The sequence below is a fragment of the Stegostoma tigrinum genome, chromosome 5 (assembly GCF_030684315.1).
Source record: "Stegostoma tigrinum isolate sSteTig4 chromosome 5, sSteTig4.hap1, whole genome shotgun sequence".
NCBI classification, from domain to species: Eukaryota; Metazoa; Chordata; class Chondrichthyes; order Orectolobiformes; family Stegostomatidae; genus Stegostoma; species Stegostoma tigrinum.
The window spans coordinates 95,635,026-95,654,234 of record NC_081358.1 but is presented as its reverse complement, the minus strand read 5'-3'; the positions used below and the strand labels follow the sequence as shown (position 1 = coordinate 95,654,234).

Genomic DNA, 19,209 nt, shown 5'->3' with positions numbered 1-19,209 from the left:
AAAAAATACGTCCAGAGAGGAATGTCACAAATGACTGATGTAATACGGCAAAAACATTCTCACCTTAGTATGTAAATTATTTGGCAAAATTCACTAATCAACTGCATGAATTCCTTTTTTTCAGTTTTATAGTACAATGTTTAAATAAATCACTTTGCTGTCAACTCTCTTCAGGAGGGACCTGCCACACAATCTTGGTGGCAAATATATATGGCGAGGCAGCTCAAATTGAGGAAACGGTAAGGATCATACAAACGCAGACATGTAATCTGTGTTTATTCCTGAGAATACTGAGGGCTTATGTGATTTGTTTCCATTCACCTATTCCCAATAACCAGATTGGTAATGGCAATGTTTATTTCCAAGTTGCTTTTGAGATGATGATGGCTAGTTTTCTTTTTGAACAGCTGCACTTCATGTGCTGAACATGCTCCCACAGTTATTAGATAGAAAATCCCAAGAGTTTGACTGAGCAATGATGAGGGATTGACAATCTGTGTCCAAGTTGGACTGTTGTGTGATTTGGAGGTAATCATTTTCTATGCAGTAGCTAACCTTGATCCACTCCGTAGTGGAGATTTCAGAGATGCTGCTAAACAAATTTGGTAAGTCACTCTAGTGTATCCTATAAATCATAGACACTGTAGCGGTGGTGTGCTGCTGTGGAGTGACTGAATGTTTAAGCTGATATTTGGATAACTGCTCAAGAAAGACTTTTTCTGTGATTGGAATGTTAGGCCTGGGGTAGAGAAGAAGCCAATGAGTATCTTTACACTGGATGATATACTGAAGGCTTTTCTCCATGTAGAAAATAACCTATGGTTCTATTCTGATGCTGCCTGTCCTGCTGTGCTCCTCCAGCTCCACGTTGTGTTATCTCTGACTCCAGCATTGGCAGTTCTCACTATTTCTATAATTCTATTCTTCCTACCAAAGTGTACAACCTCAAACTATCCCATTGTATTCCATCTGTCACTTCTTTGCCCACTTCCCTAGGCTGTCCAAGTCCTTTAGCAGTCTCCCTGCATCATCAACACTACCAGTCCCTCCACCTATTTTTGCATTATCTGCAAATTTAACAACAATGCCCTTCGTTCCTTTGTCCAGATTATTATTGTAAATTGTGAATAGCTGTGGTCCCAACCTAACTGCTGTGGAACTCTACTAATTACTGGCTACCACCCTGAAATAAAATTCTTTATGCCCACTTTCTGCCTTCTGCTAGTCAGCCAATACTCTATCTATGCCATTACCTTGCCTGTAATGCCATGGGCTCTTATTTATCAGCACCATGCCGAAGTCTTTCCAGAAATCCAAATATATCCCATCCATTGGCTTTCCTTTGTCTAACTTGCTTGTTACCTCCTCAAAGCATTCTAAGAAATTTTTCAGGCATGAACTCCCTTGATGAAGCCATGCTGACTCAGCCCAAATCACCATGCATTTCCAAGTACTCACAATCTCATCCTTATTAATAGACTCGAAAGTCTTACCAATGACTGAGGCCCAGCTAACTGACCTATAATTTCCTGCCTTCTGCCTCCCTCCCATCTTAAATGGGGGTGTTATATAAGCCATTTCCGGTCCTCTGGGATCCTGTCTGCCCCCTGTGATTCCTGAAGGATTACATCAATGCCTTCACAGTTTCCTCAGATATCTACTTCAGAACCCTGTGGCATAATCCACCTAGTCTGCATGATTTATTCACCTTTGAACCTTTCAATTTCCCCAGCACTTTCAACCACTATTGTTTTTAAGTTCTGATATGCTATTGGTGTCTTCCAGCACGAAGAATGAAGTACCTATTCAGTTTCTCCGCCATTTCTTTGTTCTCATAATGACTTCTCCAGCCTAAATTTCCCATGGTTCAATGTCTAGTGTTGCCTCTCTCTTGCATTTCGTACTCAAAAACACCTTAAAAAATGTTTCCATAATATTGAATACGGTCTTTGGAAAACAGTGATAAGATTGGACAGAGTAAACATGGACTTACAGAAGGGAAATCGTGTCTTCAAATCTATTGGACTTTTTGGACAATGTATCTACTAGAGTTGATATTGGGGAACCAGTGTAATGTGGTTTACTTGGACTATCATAAGGCTTTTGACAGGGTCCCCCATAAGAGATTAGCATGTAAAATTAAAGCACATGGGATTGTGGGTAGTGTACTGACATAGAAAGGGAACTGATTGGCAGCCAGGAAACAAAGAGTAGGAATAAATGGGTCTTTTTCCAAGTGGCAGCAAGTGACAAATGGGGTATCAGATGTTTTAGTGACTGGATCCCTGCTATTCACAACATATATCAATACTGTAGATGAGGGAACTAAATGTTACATGTCCAAATTTGCAGATAAGACAATGTTGAGTGGAGGGTGAACTGTAATGAAGATGCAGATATGCTTCAGTATGATTTGGGCAAGTTGAGTGAGTGGTCAATTAAATGGTCAATCAAGTAAAATATGGATAAGTGTGAGTTTATATTTGAGTAGTGATAGTTGTGAAGCGGGGGAGGTAAAATGAGACTTCGGTGTCCTTTTACAACGGTCACAGAAAGTAAGCATGCAGGTGCAACAAGCAGTGAAGAAGGCACATGGTGTATTGACCTTCATAGCAAGAAAATTCAAGTACAGAAGCAGGGATGTGTTGTTGCAGTTGTACAGGATCTTGGTGAGATTGCACCTGAGGTACTGTGTGCGGTTGGTCTTCTTATCGGAGGAAGGATTCCAAGGCTATGAAGGAAGTGCCACAAAGGTTTACCAGATTGATTTCTGGGAAGGCAGCACTAATGTATGAAGAAAGACTGGAACAATTAGGCCTAAATTCAGTCATGGGTTTGAAAGAATGATGAGGGAATTTCAAAAATACCTATAAAATTCTAAATGGATTAGATAGGGTAATCACAAGAGGATGTTCCTGGTGATAGAGGAGTCTAGTACTTGAGGTCACAGTTTAAGGATACGGGATAGGCCATTTAGGACTAAGATGAGGAGAAATCTCTTCACCCAGAGAGTGGTGAGCCTGTGGAATTCTGTGTTACGGAAAGTAGTTGAGGCCAAAACATTGAATATTTTCAAGAAGGAGTTAGATATCGTTCACATGGCTAAAGGGATCAAGGGATATGGGAAGAAAGCAGGAACATGGTACTGAGTTGAATGATCAGCCATGATTATATTGAATGGCAGAGATGGCTCCAAGGACTGAATCGTCAACTCCTGCTCCTATTTTCTATATTTCTGTGAATTCAGGTATAATGTATGATCTATAGCTTATGTTAAATTGGATCAATAGAACAAGTCGTGAACCCTTGCATAAGACTTGTGAAAGAAAATCAGCAAGGGATCTGCTTCCCTCATTTCTAGTTTTAAAAACTCATCTCGGTTCTGGGGGGTTATCCCTTCGCTCTGGGGCTGTGCCTTGGGTTCTGGTCTCCCTGTTGGTGGAGGCACCTTCTCCATATCAAGGGTTCAATTCTACCCTCAGGTAACTGTCTGTGTGAAGTTTGCACATTCTCCCTGTGTCTGTGGGGGTTTCCTCTGGATGCACTGGTTTCCTCCCACAATCCAAAGGTGTGCAGGCTAGGGTGGATTGGCCAGGCTAAATTGCCCGTAGTGTTCAGGGATGCGTAGATTAAGGCAATAGGTCTGGGTGGGATGCTCTGTGTCAGTGTGGACTTGTTGGGCCGAAGGGCCTGTTACCACGCTGTAGGGATTCTATAAATAAAATAAATAAATAAATAAATAAAAATGTGAGTAAGCTAACGAGTATCAGACTTGGCTGTGGAGTCCTTATGGTGCATTAGTCTAATGGTACATACTCAATCATTTTGCTTGTTAGTAAAGGCCACATGAGGGGGCTCTGGAACTGAGTCAGGAGAGGAAGGGAGGAAATAAAATAATAAACTCCTTATAACTGACGACATTTTTTTTTCTTGTTTCAGCTGTCTACACTCCGGTTCTCATCAAGACTAATGTGTATTCCAGCTGAGCCAGCCCCTAACGTATACAGTGATCCCAAGGTGAGTAGAGATCTTGTTCATTTTGTGTCGAAGAATTTTCCCATTCAAATAAGCTGTCACTTACCACTCATTCACCCTGTCAGAAAATTATCAAAGTAGTTTTCTATTAACAGGGTCCTGATTTGATGAACGTAATAAAATGACTTATATTTCTTCAGCATGTTCCTGCATCACATAGCTTGTTCCTGATTGACACATAATGGCTATTACTAAATTAACAAAATATCTGTCGCACACCTTGAATGACCAGCTAATATATGTATGCAATAGTGGTTTAGAGAGGAATTCATATTTAGATAATTCCTGGCTGTCCTACTAATGCTGCCATTCAATCTTTCACCTCAGCTAATCAAGAGTGGATATTGGTGGGATCTTGATTTCATATCAAGGTTGACGCCTCTGACAGTGCAATACTCTGTTAGTGACTAGTACGGGCATATTATTCCTATAAATTGAGACATCCATGCCCAGATCTTTGCACCCTATTTAGAATTGGTGATGGGACTGGTTCTGGGGCTCCTGCTGTAATTTTCATCAATGTGGGACAAGGGTACAGGTAGCAAGCATACACCCTATACTTGTCAAAGTCAGTTCCATGGCTAGTCTGAGCTTCTCATAGTCACAGCGGTTTTGGTGGAATTGGGTCGTATTGAGCCATATTGAGCCCCTTTGTAGCTCAAAATAGAAGTGAAACTGCGCAGACTGCCTGGCATTGATCTGGGTAAATACAGTCCTATCAACCCTGAAAAATTCTCCTTATTAACATCTGGGATTTCAATGTACACAACCAAGAGTGGCTTAGCAGTGCCACTACTGACTGAGTTGGTCAGGTTCTAAATAACACTGCTGCTCAACTGGGTCTGCAGCAGATGATAAGGGAATCAGCAAGAGGGAAAATATACTTGACCTTATCCTCACCAACCTGCCTGTCACAGTGGCATCTGTCCATGACAATATCAGTAAGAGTGACCACCGCACAGTCCTTGTAAAGACAAAGTCCTAGCTCCACACTGATAATACCTTACATTGTGTTGTGTGGTACTATCATCATATTAAATGGGACTGACTGAAAAGATTTAGCAGTTCAGGACTGGGCATTCATGAAGTGCCATGGGCCATCAGAAGCAACACAATCTGCAACCTCATGGCTAGGCATACCCCCACAGTACCATTATCATCAAGCCAGGGGATCAATCTTGGTTTAATGAAGAACGCAGGAAGGCATGCCAGAAGCTGTATCAGACATACCTACAAATGAGTTGTATCAACCTGGTAAAGCTATAAAACAGGACGACATGCATGCCAAACTGAGTAAGCAGCAAGTGGTAGAACTAGTTTGCACTGCAGAGTGATGCCAACATTGCAGGATCAAATCCTGTAGCCACTGAGATTAGTATGTCGGTCCCAACGTCTCAACATGTCTCCTTGCCTGAGTTGGGGTAATCGTCAGGTTAACCCAGCACCAAGTCATCCCTCTGGATGAGAAAGCAGCCCTGTTGTCCTCTAGGATTATGGCAACTTCACCTGTTTGAATGAGATTAAGAGATATGACATGGGAATAACTTCTGTTACTGACATGATAACTACACTTATATAAAAAGACAAAAAAGTTGCAGGAATCCTCAGGTAGTCAGGCAGCATCTGTGGAAAAAGACAGAGTTAACAATTCAGGTTGATGATCATTCAAACTGTTTTTTATTATTGTTTTCACATTTCTAATGTCCAGAGTATTTTGCTCTTGACCTTTAATGACCCTGTCTATTTCCAGGTTTGTCCATATGGACAGATCTTCTAAGCAAATTAAAGGCCTATAGTGCTAAGGAATATGGGTATTTCCAATTCATTCACAATTTTATTTGCCGTAATACAATAAGTGAATCTTTCAGTGTAGGTGGTCCATCTTCAAATGATCTGATGGATCACTATGAAGAGTAGTTTCTAATTCCAGATGTATGAATTGAGTTTAAATACCACAGGCCCCATGGTGGATTGAATCCATGCGTTAGCATGGGCCTCTGGATCATGAGACCAATGACATTACCATTAAGCCACCAATTCCCCCCAAAAGTGAAAGTGCTGTTAATTGTGGCAAGCTGATTGATGATCAGTGAGATAGTGTGTCATTGAGATGAAATTCATCAGCAAATATCAACATCCTATCCATAAACAATGCTTCTTTTTCTAGAAATTGGTTCAGAATCTTCAGAAAGAAATCCAGCTACTGCAGGATGAGCTGGCTATGCACAACATACTGGTGAGATAGTTTACCTTTCATTCTTCAAATATTTGTTTCTATTTCTGATTACACAAGTGATGGTAAAGAAAGTCAGAATATGATTTAGTATTTTAAAGTCATTTTTGCTGTTAAAAATGGTAATGTCCGAGAGTTTGTACTGAGTTTATTTTATTGTTCAGCTCCCCGAAACATGTTTTTAGTAGTGTGATGATCTTCCGTCATTTTTAAACATTTTATTGCTTTGTAAGGATTTTCAGCAAAATATTTCAGTTAATCTTTCAGAATATCAAAAGATTATATTCTAGCAAATCTGTCTAGCTACATAATGATTCTATTCCAATTTATCCTTCAAGATATCCCATGGATATCCAGTGATAAAAGTCCAGTCATTGTGCTGAGATATTCAATTATACATTTCAATAAAATCCTCAGAACATTCAGTGATTATATTTGACTAATTCCCTCAGAATCTTTTGAATATATTTCAGTATTTCTGTCATATTTTCTATTCCTGCAAACTTTAGGGTATACAGTGACCATATTCTAGTAATTTGGTTAAAATACTGCGATAAATTTTTCAAGATATTCGTGGATATAAATCTATAAATCTTAGTATATATAGTGATGGATTCCTATAATTCATTTTGATATATGGTAACATAGTCTTGCAAATCCCTTTCTGGATTTTCAGCTTAATGATTTTTCTGATGTATAATGAAATGAATCTAAAATTCTTTCTGCTTGGATAATATATTTTTGTAATTCTTCGAAAGTATAGAGTGATTTATTCCTGCCAGTCTGAATCTTGAATGATTTGGCCTAATAATTCTGTCTGGACATACGCAGATACATTCCTGTAAATCTCTCTTGTGTTGCTTCTGAGCCTTACACCATGTGATCACACTATTTCAAGGCCGTGACTGCACTATTTCAAGGCCTTGCTCCCTCTAACAGTTCTATTCCAAGGCTGCTTCTCCTCTGACCACTCTGCTCCCAAACCTTGACACCTCTGATCGCTGTGTTCTTAACTCTCAATTATTCTGACCACATCCTGGGTCCTTACCCCTGTATCCGCTCTGCTGTTGACCTGACACCGTCCAACTGCTCTGTTCTTGGGTTCCGCGCCCTCTGAGTGCTCTGTTCCCAAGCCTCACATCCTCTGTTGTATATCCAGGCCTCTACCCCACAACTTCTCCGCTCCCAGGCCTCACCCACTTCAATTGCTCATTTCCAGGCCTCTACCCCTCCAACTACTCTAGGCCCTCATCCCGTTTGAACTCTCTAAACCCAGATTCATCTCCGATTGTTCACAGGTCTTGTCCCATCCGGGTTGCTGTGCTCTGTCTTGGGCTTCAATCCCTCTGTTTCTGGGCCCAGGTCTCGCCACTTTTGTTCTCAGGTTGCATCCCTGAAACACATCTGTGTTTCACACTTTCCAGCTCTCCAGCCTATAGCTTTGCCCCTTCCACCCAAAGTCTCATTCTCTCTGAACACTATTTTCTGATATTATTCTCTCTCCCATTGCACCTGGGCCTTGCCTTGTGTGAGATGGTTGCACCTCTAATTCTCGCCTTTTGGTTTTAAGCTTGCAGCTCAAGCATTCTCGAATTTCCTCGCTTACATTTCTACCCCCACTCACCCTATAAAATTGGTCAATGAACACAATTTTTGTTATCTGCTGTAACCTGACTGATGTGGTTCAATCGACACTCTTCTGAAGTGCTTGGTATATTTTCCTAATTTTAAGGTGCTAGATAAAATTAATAGTTGGTATCATTACTGTGCATGGATTCCTGTTTCCCGTATAGGCTAACCGTCGACAAACCAGTTATGAAGCTTTGACTGAAAATCAAGTTCAAGAAATTAAGACTCAAGTTAGCAGATATCTGGATGGGACGTTGGATGAAATTAATGTGAGTGACTGTATGCTTCAAATGGTATATATGTGGAGAGATACACCAATCCCACAGATCTGTTGAGAATCTTTATTGCAGCACAGGTTGTAGGTGGGGCCACTAGAGAGTGCTAATTTTCCAAAACAAGCTCCATTCTAGTCAACTTCTGCTGGGTTTACTGAATTCAAGAAATTGAACAAAGAATCCATGCAAATGCTGCAATGCCGTACTATCGACAAATGGTTTTTAACATACATACAGATGTGTACTTTGATAGATTTACACTGCATAGGAATTATGTCCTATCAGGAGGGGTAGATTGGCTTAGCTCCTTAACCCATTCAATTGGATTTTTATTGATTTGTACTTCCCAAATCTATTTAGACACCTTTGCAGAACAAAATATATCAATTTCATTGTTAAAATGCACCAAGTGTTCTGCACCAACATTCTTTTGAGGAAGGGAATTCCACTTCTACTTCTCTTTATGTGATCAGATCTAATTTTAAGATTATGTCTCCTTATTTTTTGATTTCCCTACCAAAGATAACAGATTTTCCCCATTTACCTTAAACTTCGATCATATTATCGCTCAAACTGTCTATATTTAAGGAAATGCAAACCAAGGATTTTGTCTATTCATTCATGGGATTTGGACATCACTAGCTCAACTAGCATTTATTGCCCATCCCTAGTTGTCCTTGAGAAGGTGATGATGAGCTGCCTTCTTGAAACGCTGTAGTTCATTTGAATTAGATAGCCCCAAAATGCAGGTAGGAGAGAGTTCCAGGACTTTGGCCTGGCAACACGGAAGGAACAGTGATATATTTCTAAATCAGGATTGTGAATGGTTTTGTGGAGAACTTCCCGGTGATGGTATTCCCATGTATCTGATGCTGTTGTCATTCTAGATGGGCATGGATATGAGTTTGAAAAGATACCATTTAAGGAGCCTTGGTGAATACCTGCAGTGCATCTTGTAGATGGTGAACCATGCTGCTTCTATGCATCAGTGATGGAAGCAGTGGGTATTAATGAATATGGTGTCAATCAAGTGAGTTGTTTTGTCCTGAGTGATATCAAGCTTCTTGTTCGAACTGCACTACCAAGCAAGTGGGGAGTATTCCATCACACTCACAAATCAAAAGTCTTTCCTTTCATTCCCTCCCTCACCAGTATTCAGTAGCACTAATGTGTACCATCTACAAGATGTATTGCAGAACTTCACCAAGGCTTTTTCAACAGCACCTGCCAAACTCATGACTACTGCCATTTACAGTGGGAGCATCATCACATAAGAATAAGAACAAAAGAACTAGAAGCAGGAGTAGGCCATCTGGCCCCTTGAGCTTGCCTGCCATTTAATAAGATCATGGCTGATCTTTTTGAGACACAGCTCCACTTACCCGCCCACTCACCATAACCCTTAATTCCTTTATGTTCAAAAACTTATCTAGCCTTGCCTTAAAAACATTCAGCTACGTAGCTTCAACCACTTCACTGGGCAGGGAATTACACAGATTCACAACCCTTTGGGTGAGGAAATTCCTCCTGACCTCAGTCCTACATCTCCTTCCCTTTATTTTGAGGCGATGCCCTCTAGTCCTCTTTTCACCTGCTAGCAGAAACAACCTCCCTGCCTGCACCTTATCGATTCCCTTCATAATCTTACATGTTTCTATAAGATCTTCCCTCATTCTTCTGAATTCCAATGGAGGAATCACCTGCAGGTTCCACTCCAAGCTACTTACCATCCTCACATGGAAACGTACCACCGTTCCTTCAGTGTTGCTGGCTCAAATTCCAGGAACTCCCTCATCTGTAAAGTGATAGAAGGTGTCATCAATAGTGCAAGCAAGCAGCACCTGCTCAGCAATAACCTGCTCAGTGACACTCAGTTTAGGTTCTGCCAGGGCCATTCAGTTCCTGATCTCATTACAGCCTTGTATTCAAACATGGTCAAAACAGCTCAGCTCTCAAGGTGAAGTAAGTGTGACAGGGCTTGACAGCAAGGTTGCATTCAATTGAGTATGACATCAAGAAGCCCCTGTAAAACTGGAATCAATGGGTATCAGGGAGCAAACTCTCCTCTGTTTGGAGTTATACCTGGCATATAGGAAGAAGGTCATGGTTGTTGGAAGTCAGTCATCTGAGCTCAAGGACATCTCTGCAGGAGTTCCTCAGGGTATTTCCTTGGCCCAACCATCTCCAGTTTCTTCACCAATGACTTTCCCTCCATCATACCTTTAGAAGTGAGGATAGTGAAGCAGTTCAAATACAACAAAATCTGGACAATATCCAGATGGGCTGACAAGTGACATGTAACATTTGCACCAAACAAATTCTAAGTTGTGACCAATAACACTAAAAGATAATCCAACCACTTGGCATTCAGTGGTGTTACCATCACTGGATCTGTCTGGCTAGGGGATAGAGAGTCAAGCATGAAAGAGGGACTGAAAGACATCCTTTTTAGCCAGGTATTGGGGAAACTGATGTGATTAAAACCTGATAAGTCCACAGGGCCTGATGCTCCCACACCAGAGTACTTAAGGAAGTGGCCCTAGAAATACTCGATGCATTGGTGATCATTTTCCAGCATTCTATAGAGTCTGAAAGACTTCCAATGGATTTAAAGATAGTAAATGTAACCCCACTTTTTAAAAAAGCAGGGAGAGAGAAAGTGAGTAATTAAGACCAGTTAGCCTGACATCAGTAGTGAGAAAAATGCTGGAGTCAATTATTAAGTATGTAATAACTGAGCATTTGGAAAGCAGTGACAGAATCAGTCTAAATCAGCATGGATTCACTAACGGGAAATCATGTTTGACAAATCTTCTGGAAAATTTTGAGAATGTTACCAGTAGAGTGGGCAAAGGTGAACCAGTGGATGTTGTGTATCTGGACTTTCAAAGGGTTTTTGTCAAGGTTGCACACCAAAGACTAGTAAACAAAATTAAAAGTCATGGTATTGAAGGTAATGTATTGACATGGATAGAGAACTGGTTGGCAAACAGGAAGCAGAGAGGGGAATAAATGGGTCCGTTTCAGAGAGGCAGGCAGTGATGAGTGGGGTAATTCAGGGGTCCGTGCTGGGTGCACTACTGTTCACAATAAATATAACCATTTAGGTGAAGGGATTGAGTGCCATATCTCCGAATTTGCAGATGACACTAAGCTGGCTGTCAGTGTGTGCTGTGAAGAGGATGCTAGGAGGCTGCAGGGTGGCTTGGACAGACTGGCTAAGTGGGCAAATACTTGGCAAATGCAATACTATGTGCATAAATGTGAGGTTATGCACTTTGGTGGCAAAAACAGGAATGCAGATTATTATCTGTTTTGGTAGCAGCTTGGGAAAAGATGAAGTGCAACAAGACCTGAGTGTCATGGTGGAACAGTCGCTGAAGGTTGGCAATGCAGATGCAGCACGTGGTGAGGAAAGCTAATGGCATGTTGGCCTTAAAGCGAGAGAATTTGAGTTCAGGAGTAGGGATGTCTTGCTACAGTTATACAGGGCCTTGGTGAAGCATACCTTGAATATTCTATGCAGTTTTGGTCTCCAAGTCTAAAGAAGGACATTTTTGCTATTGAGGAAATCCGGCATAGGTTCACCAGACTGATTCTTGGGATGGCAAGACTGACATACGAAGGAAGACTGGATCAACCGAGCTTGTACTCATCGGAATTTGGAAGAATGAAGAGGAATGTCACAGAAACATGTAAAATCCTGATGGGACTGGACAGGCTAGCTGTGGGAAGAACGTTCCTGATGTTGGTGAAGTCGAGAACTGGGGGTCACAGTCTAAGAATAAGGGATGAGCCATTCAGGACTGAAATGATTTAGTGTTGTGAACCTGTGGAAATCTCTATCATAGAAATTGGGACCAATTCATTAAATATATTCAAGAGGGAGCTGGATGTGGCCTTTGCAGCTAAAAGGATCAAGGCCTATGGAGAAAGGGTGGGAATGAGATACTGAGATCGCATGAACAGCAATGATCATATTGAATAGTGGAAGAGGCTTGAAGGGCCAAATGGCCAACTCTTCCACCTTTTTTCTATGTTTCTATGAATCTCCCACTGTAAACACAATGGCTGCAAGAGCAGGCCAGAGGTTAGCAATACTATGATGAATAACTGACCTCCTAACTCCCCAAAGTCTGTCCAGCATCTACAAGGCACAAGTCAGGAGTGTGATGGAATACTCCTCGCTTAGCTAGATGGATGCAGCTCCAATAACACTCAAGAAGTTTGATACCATCCAGGATAAAGCAGTTTGCTTGATTGGTACTACATCCACAAGCATTCCTACCCTCCACCTCTCAGTGGCAGCAGTGTGCATTATCTTCAAGATGCATTGCTGAAACTCACCAAAGATTCTTAGACAGTACCTTCCAAACCCACGACCACTTCCATCCAGCAGGACAAGGGCAGCAGATACATGGAAACACCACCACCTTCAAGTTCCCCTCAAAGCCACTCACTATCCTGACTTGGAAATATATTACCATTCCTTCACTGTCAGTGGGTCAAAATCCTGGAATTCCCTCCCTAATGGCATGTGGGTCAACCCACAGCAAGTGGACTGCAAAGGTTTAAGAAGGCAGCTCACTACCACCTTCTCAAGGGCAATTAGGGATGGGCAACAAATGCTAGCCAGCCGGTAACACCCACATCCCACAAATGAATAAAAAATGCATTATGGGTGTACTTGGAGTGAATGGTCTACAGTGGTTCGAGATGGTAGCTCACTAATGACTTCTTGAGGGCAACTTCTGATGAGCAATAAATGCCAACATGCAGTGAAAAAATGGAGACAAGCACTCTGCTTTGAAATTGAAGTGAACACCTTCTCAGAGAGCACTCTATGGTATGGATAGCTGTTGTCATTGCGAATGATTGATTGAGTTTCAACTGCTAATGGATTTCTGCACTGTGAGGGTTCTATTAATGCAAGAACAAATTACTCTTTTTAGACGTTGTAATAAGGAGATTGTGCCTTTGCTATAGTTTTATTAATATAATTACAAGTACGACAAGGGCCTTTTTCACATGGCAGAAGGCATTATTTTTCTGAGAATCGATTACAACGTGTTTGATGCCTGTTTTGTTCAGATGATGAAAGGTTTATTTCTCTTCCCAGGGAAGATAAAATATTTCCATTGATATTTTCATTGATATTTCATGACTCTGAGCATTGCATGGAGTGAAAATTGGGCAAGTGGCAATGAAGGATGTATGGAAAGGCCATGGAGTGTGTGTGTGTGTGCGTATGCGCGCGCACACATAATAACGTTGATGGTGGTGATGATGGGAAGTGAGGTTGGTGGAGGCATTTGAACAATGTTAGGAGCCACACATTTCTGGTGGGGCTTCTCAACAGGGCTTCTCAACAGCCCCACACTGTTCCCATGTTTGCAGTTTGCAAACTGCACTGTCTACTCAAATTTTGCTGGAAAAGTCATAAGAGGTGAAGAAATCAAATGGTATGTTGACCTTCATAGCAAGAGGATTCGCAGTACAGATGCAGTAATGTCTTCCAGCAATTGTACAGGGTCTTGGTGAGCCCACACCTGGAATATTGCGTGCAGTTTTAGTCTCCTTACCTGAGAACAGTTGTTCTGGCTTTGGAGGAAGTGCCAAAAGGTTTATCAGACTGATTCCTGGGATGGCAGCACTGATGTATGAAGAGAGACTGGATTGATTAGGACTATATTCACTGGAACATATAGAAACTTATAGATCTTATAGAAACCTACAAAATTCTAACAGGACTAGAAAGGGTAAATGAAGGAAGGAAATTCCCAATGACAGGGGGGACCAGGACCATTCGCAGTCTAAGATTACAGTGTAGTTCATTTCGGACTGAAATGAGGAGAAATTTCTTCACTTAGAGTGGTGAGCCTTGGAATTCTCTGCACAGAAAGTGGTAGATGCCAAAACATTGAATGGTTCTGGATGTGAGTTTGCTTGCTGAGCTGGAATGTGTTGTTTTCCTGTAGACACTGGTTTGAAGTTCCCCATTGGCTGTTCATGCTGTCATGAGCCATAGACATCAGACAGCGGCAAACACAGAAAACGAAAAGACTAGACCTGCAGAAAAAACTAGACAAACTCACACAAAATAACAACACAGACAGCACAGAAGCATGGATAAAAAACTTATCTGACCAAACATTAACAGACACTGAAAAAGCCGTCTTAGTAAGAGGATTAAATTACAACTTCCGGGATGCGGACAAGAAAGATTTCTTAGCAGCGTTAGAAACAACACTGAAAGACAACAAACTCACAGAAGAAACCCAGCAAACCATCAGACAGACAGTCGCACCAACACTAAGCAGGAAAAGGGAAGAAAACACACTCAATACACAAGAAAGGAAAGCTCTAAAAGGACTCAAAAAAGATAAAAACATCGTTATCCTACCTGCAGACAAAGGATGCTTGACAGTCATCTTAAACCGAACAGACTACATTGAGAAAGCGAACGCACTGCTTGCAGATACCGACACTTACCAACAGGTGGCGATAGACCTGACCCCACGACCAGAGAACCGAATCACAGCCTTACTCAAAAAACTTCAAAAATCTGGAGAATTAAACAAGAGAGACTTCCAAAAAATGAAACCAGATGGGTCCAACACACCACGCTTCTATGGACTACCAAAAATTCACAAACCAGGAGCCCCCCTCAGACCCATAGTGTCGCTACCTGGAACACCAACCTACAGATTAGCCAAGGAACTACACCAAAGACTAAAACACCTAGTAGAAGACTCCCACCACTCCATTCGCTCCACCCAAGAATTCCTGAACACCATCAAAGGCACCAAGATAGAAGAGGATGAAATAATGGTCTCCTTTGACGTAACAGCCCTGTTCACATCCATCAACATCAACCTGGCCAAAGAAACACTGACTACTCTATTAGAAGAACCGAAGACACATACACCAGACACCACCAACCTCATCAGCAAGGACAACATCATCAGGCTAGTGGACCTATGCCTCACCACCCACTTCACTTTCAATAACAAAACCTACAGACAAACCAACGGTACACCCATGGGATCTCCGATATCAGGGTTCTTAGCAGAGGCAGTAATGCAGAGACTCGAACAAACAGCTCTGCCAATCATCCAGCCCAAACTTTGGGTCCGCTATGTGGATGACACCTTTGTCATCACTAAACAAAACAAATTAGAGGAAACATTCAAGACCATCAATAATACCCTTTACTGGCATAACATTCACAAAAGAGGAGGAAAACAACAACAAACTGCCATTCCTAGATGTCACAGTAGAGCGAACAGCCAATGGGGAACTTCAAACCAGCGTCTACAGGAAAACAACACATACGGACCAAATACTGAACTACAGGAGCAACCATCCCAACACCCACAAACGAAGCTGCATTAGAACATTATTCCAACGAGCCACCACACACTGCAGCACAGAGGAACTACGCAGAGCAGAGGAAAATCACCTATACAGCGTATTCAAAAAGAACGGGTACCCAATGAACACAGTCCGCCGATTTCTCAGCAACAAACCCAAACAAACAGACAAAACGGGCTCAGAAACCATAACCACTCTCCCCTACATCAAAGACATTTCCGAAATGACTGCCAGACTACTCGGACCTCTTGGCATCAGGGTAGCCCAAAAACCCACCAACACACTAAAACAGCAGCTAATGAACTTAAAAGACCCTATACAGACAACAAATAAAACAAACATCATCTACAAAATACCTTGCAAGAACTGTGACAAACACTACATTGGACAAACAGGCAGAAAGCTAACCACCAGGGTACACGAACATCAACTAGCCACAAAACGACATGACCCACTATCACTCGTATCCTTACATACAGATAAGGAAGGACACCACTTTGATTGGGACAACACATCTATCCTAGGACAAGCCAAATAGAGACACTCACGAGAATTCCTAGAAGCATGGCATTCCAACCGGAACTCCATCAACAAACACATTGATTTGGAGCCAATCTAGCATCCCCTGAGAAAAAGAACAGGAAATGACATCACCAATGCAGGAAATGACATCACCAACCCAAGGAAACCTAGCCAGATAAATAGAAAGCGGGACATAACACCAGCGCTTCATTGGAGGCTCACTGATGATGTTACCTGGAATGGTGACGAAACGCCTGAAAATGAACCTTCCAGCTCAGCGAGCAATCTCACATCCAGAACCTCAAACTGAGCTACAAATCTTCTCAAAACTCACTAACATTGAATGGTTTTAAGAAGGAGTTAGAAGTACCTGCAGTTCTCAGGGCTAAAAGGATCAAAGGATATGGAGAGAAAGCAGGAATAGGGGTACTAAGTTGGATGATCAGCCTTGAGCATATTGAATGGCAGAGCAGGTTTGAAGAGTCAGACAGCCTACACCTCCTCCTGTTTTCTGTTTTAATATTTTTATGAGCAATGTCATAATATCCTTTTCATTGACTCTGGCCTTGAACCCTCTGAGGAATCCTCTTTCTAATGCTCAGCAATGTCCTCCTTAACCAATACTGATATGCTTCCTGCTTTCCTTCCTTTTCTATCTTTTCTGGAAAACTTACAGCCATGATGTTTAACACCTAAACTTGCCCTTCCTTGAACCAAGTCTCTGCTGTTGCCACACTATCATATTGCCACATGAAAATTTCATCTGTAACTCCCCATCCTATACACTGTACTTCTTGCGTTTACATATATGGACATTATCTCTGTTTTAGACTTCCATTCTTTTTCACAACAGCATTAGCAAAATGCCTCACAAAAAAATCAGTCCCAGCCTTGTTCAGGTGCAACCAGTCTGGCTTGTACAGGTGGAATCTTCCCCAGAGACCCCTCCCCGCAATAACAACTAAAACAGAGTACCCCTCTTCCTCATGTACCACCCCACCAACCTTCGGATCCAACGCATCATCCTCCGACACTTCCGCCTTCTGCAATCCGACCCCACCACCAAAGACACTTTTCCCTCCCATCCTTATCTGCTTTCCAGATGGACCACTCTCTCCGGGAGTCCCTTGTCCACCCCACACTCCCCTCCAGCCCCACCACACCCGGCACTTTTCCCTGCAGCTGCAGGAAGTGCTACACCTGCCCCTACACCTCCCCCCTCACCCCCATCCCAGGCCCCAAGAAGACTTTCCACATCAAGCAAATGTTCACCTGAAAATCTGCCAATGTGGTATACTGCATCCACTGTTCCCATTGTGGCCTGCTCTACATCGAGGAAACCAAACGGAGGTTTGGAGACTGCTTTGCAGAACACCTACTCTCGGTCGCACTGAACAACTGCACCTCCCATTCGTGAACCATTTCAAGTCCCCCTCCCATTCCTCAAACAGCATGTCCATCCTGGGCCTCCTGCAGATCCACAACGATGCCACCCGAAGGTTGCAGGAACAGTACCTCATATTCCACTTTGGAACTCTGCAGCCCAATGGTATCAATGTGAACTTCACAATCTCCCCTCCCCGTACCACATCCCAAAACAAGCCCTGTCCTTCCTCCCAACTATCCCCTCCTCCCACCTCAAGCCCCACCCCCATCTCCTACCTACTAACCTCATCCCATCCCCTTGACCGGTCCATCCTCCCTGGACTGACTTATCTCTTCCACAATGCCCCACCTACACTCACAGTTACTGGCTCTATCCCTGCCTCTTTGACCTGTCTGTCTCCTCTCCGCCTATCTTCTCCTCTATCCATCTTCTGCCTGCCTCCCCAGCTCTCCCTATTTATTTCAGAACCTTCTCCCCTTCCCCCATTTCTGAAGAAAGATCTAGGCCCAAAACGTCAGCCTTCCTTCTCCTCTGATGCTGCTTGGTCTGCTGTGCTCATCCAGCTCTCCACCTTGTTATCTCAGATTCTCCAGCATCTGCAGTTCCTACAACCTCTGATCACATTTGGCTGGGTGTGACTTTGTGACAGGCCAAGAAGTCTGCCAGACAGTTCTTAAGTGGATTGGAGCTTGATCTGTTGGAATCCCTCTCTGTCAGGTTTAGTCACCCTTGAAGATGGCTGTTTCCTGTTTCATGCAGAGGATGCGAAATCTCACTGCAGAGGAAGTATTCACTCAGCTTTATACTCACATTATTTAGAATCTGTTCCATGTAGTTACTTACAGCTGATTGAAAAGCAAAATAATGCAGGCATTGGAAATCTGAAATAAAAACAAAAAAGGCTACGAAACCTCAGCAGCTCAGACACATCACTTTTCAGGTTGATGGCCTTTCATTAATGGATTGATGATATGGGGAAGATGGGGTGGTAGCCCTCATGCAGAAAAGTTATCACTTTAACAGATTAACTGTTTAAAGTTTTGGCAAAGATCTGTAGCTCAGGTTTTGGATAAGATTGTTGACTTGCTCGCCAAGCTGGCTTGTTTTTGGTCAGATGTTTTGTCACCATGCTAGGCGACATCATCAGCACAGTGTCTGATGAAGCGATGTTATTCTACTCCACTTGGAATTTATACTGTCCGGTCCGTTAAGGTGAGTACTGTTATTTCTGGATTTGATCTGTATGGGTTTGTATATGGGGTCTAATTCCATATGTTTGTTGTTGAATTATGGTTGGAGAACCATGCCTCTCGGAATTCCCATATGTGTCTATGTTTGACTTGGGCTACAATAGTTACTTTGTCCCAGTTAAATAGATGGCCTTCATTGTCTGAATATACTGATATTAAGGAACATCAGCCAGTAGCAAAACGGCACGAAAAAATCTCCTTCATATCAGTACATTCAGACAATGAGGGCCATCAGTTTAACTGGGATGAAGTAACCATAGTAACCCAAGCCAAACATAGACACACACAGGAATTCCTAGAGGCATGGTTCTCCAACCATACTTCAATCAACAAACATAAAGAATTGGACCCCAATTACAAACCCAGTTGAGATGACAGTTTTCACCATAAGGATCCGGACAGCATAAATTCCAAGCGGAGTAGAAAAACATCGCTTCATCGGAGGTTCCACTGATGACGTCGCCTGGCACAGTGACAAAACATCTGAACAAAAACAAGCCAGCT

The 19,209-nt window shown here is 42.4% G+C and overlaps 1 protein-coding gene across 4 annotated transcripts in view; it reads left to right on the top strand.

Moving 5' to 3' along the window:
- Positions 1–19,209, top strand: part of kif9 (kinesin family member 9) — a 100,253-nt gene that overhangs the window by 39,474 nt on the left and 41,570 nt on the right. For all 4 annotated transcript variants that reach the window (XM_048528581.2, XM_048528580.2, XM_059646163.1 and 1 more), the window contains exons 9-12: positions 175–239; positions 3,940–4,017; positions 6,203–6,271; positions 8,062–8,166. In XM_048528581.2, the coding sequence (XP_048384538.1) occupies positions 175–239; positions 3,940–4,017; positions 6,203–6,271; positions 8,062–8,166 (317 nt within the window). The remainder of the gene's footprint in view (positions 1–174; positions 240–3,939; positions 4,018–6,202; positions 6,272–8,061; positions 8,167–19,209) is intronic.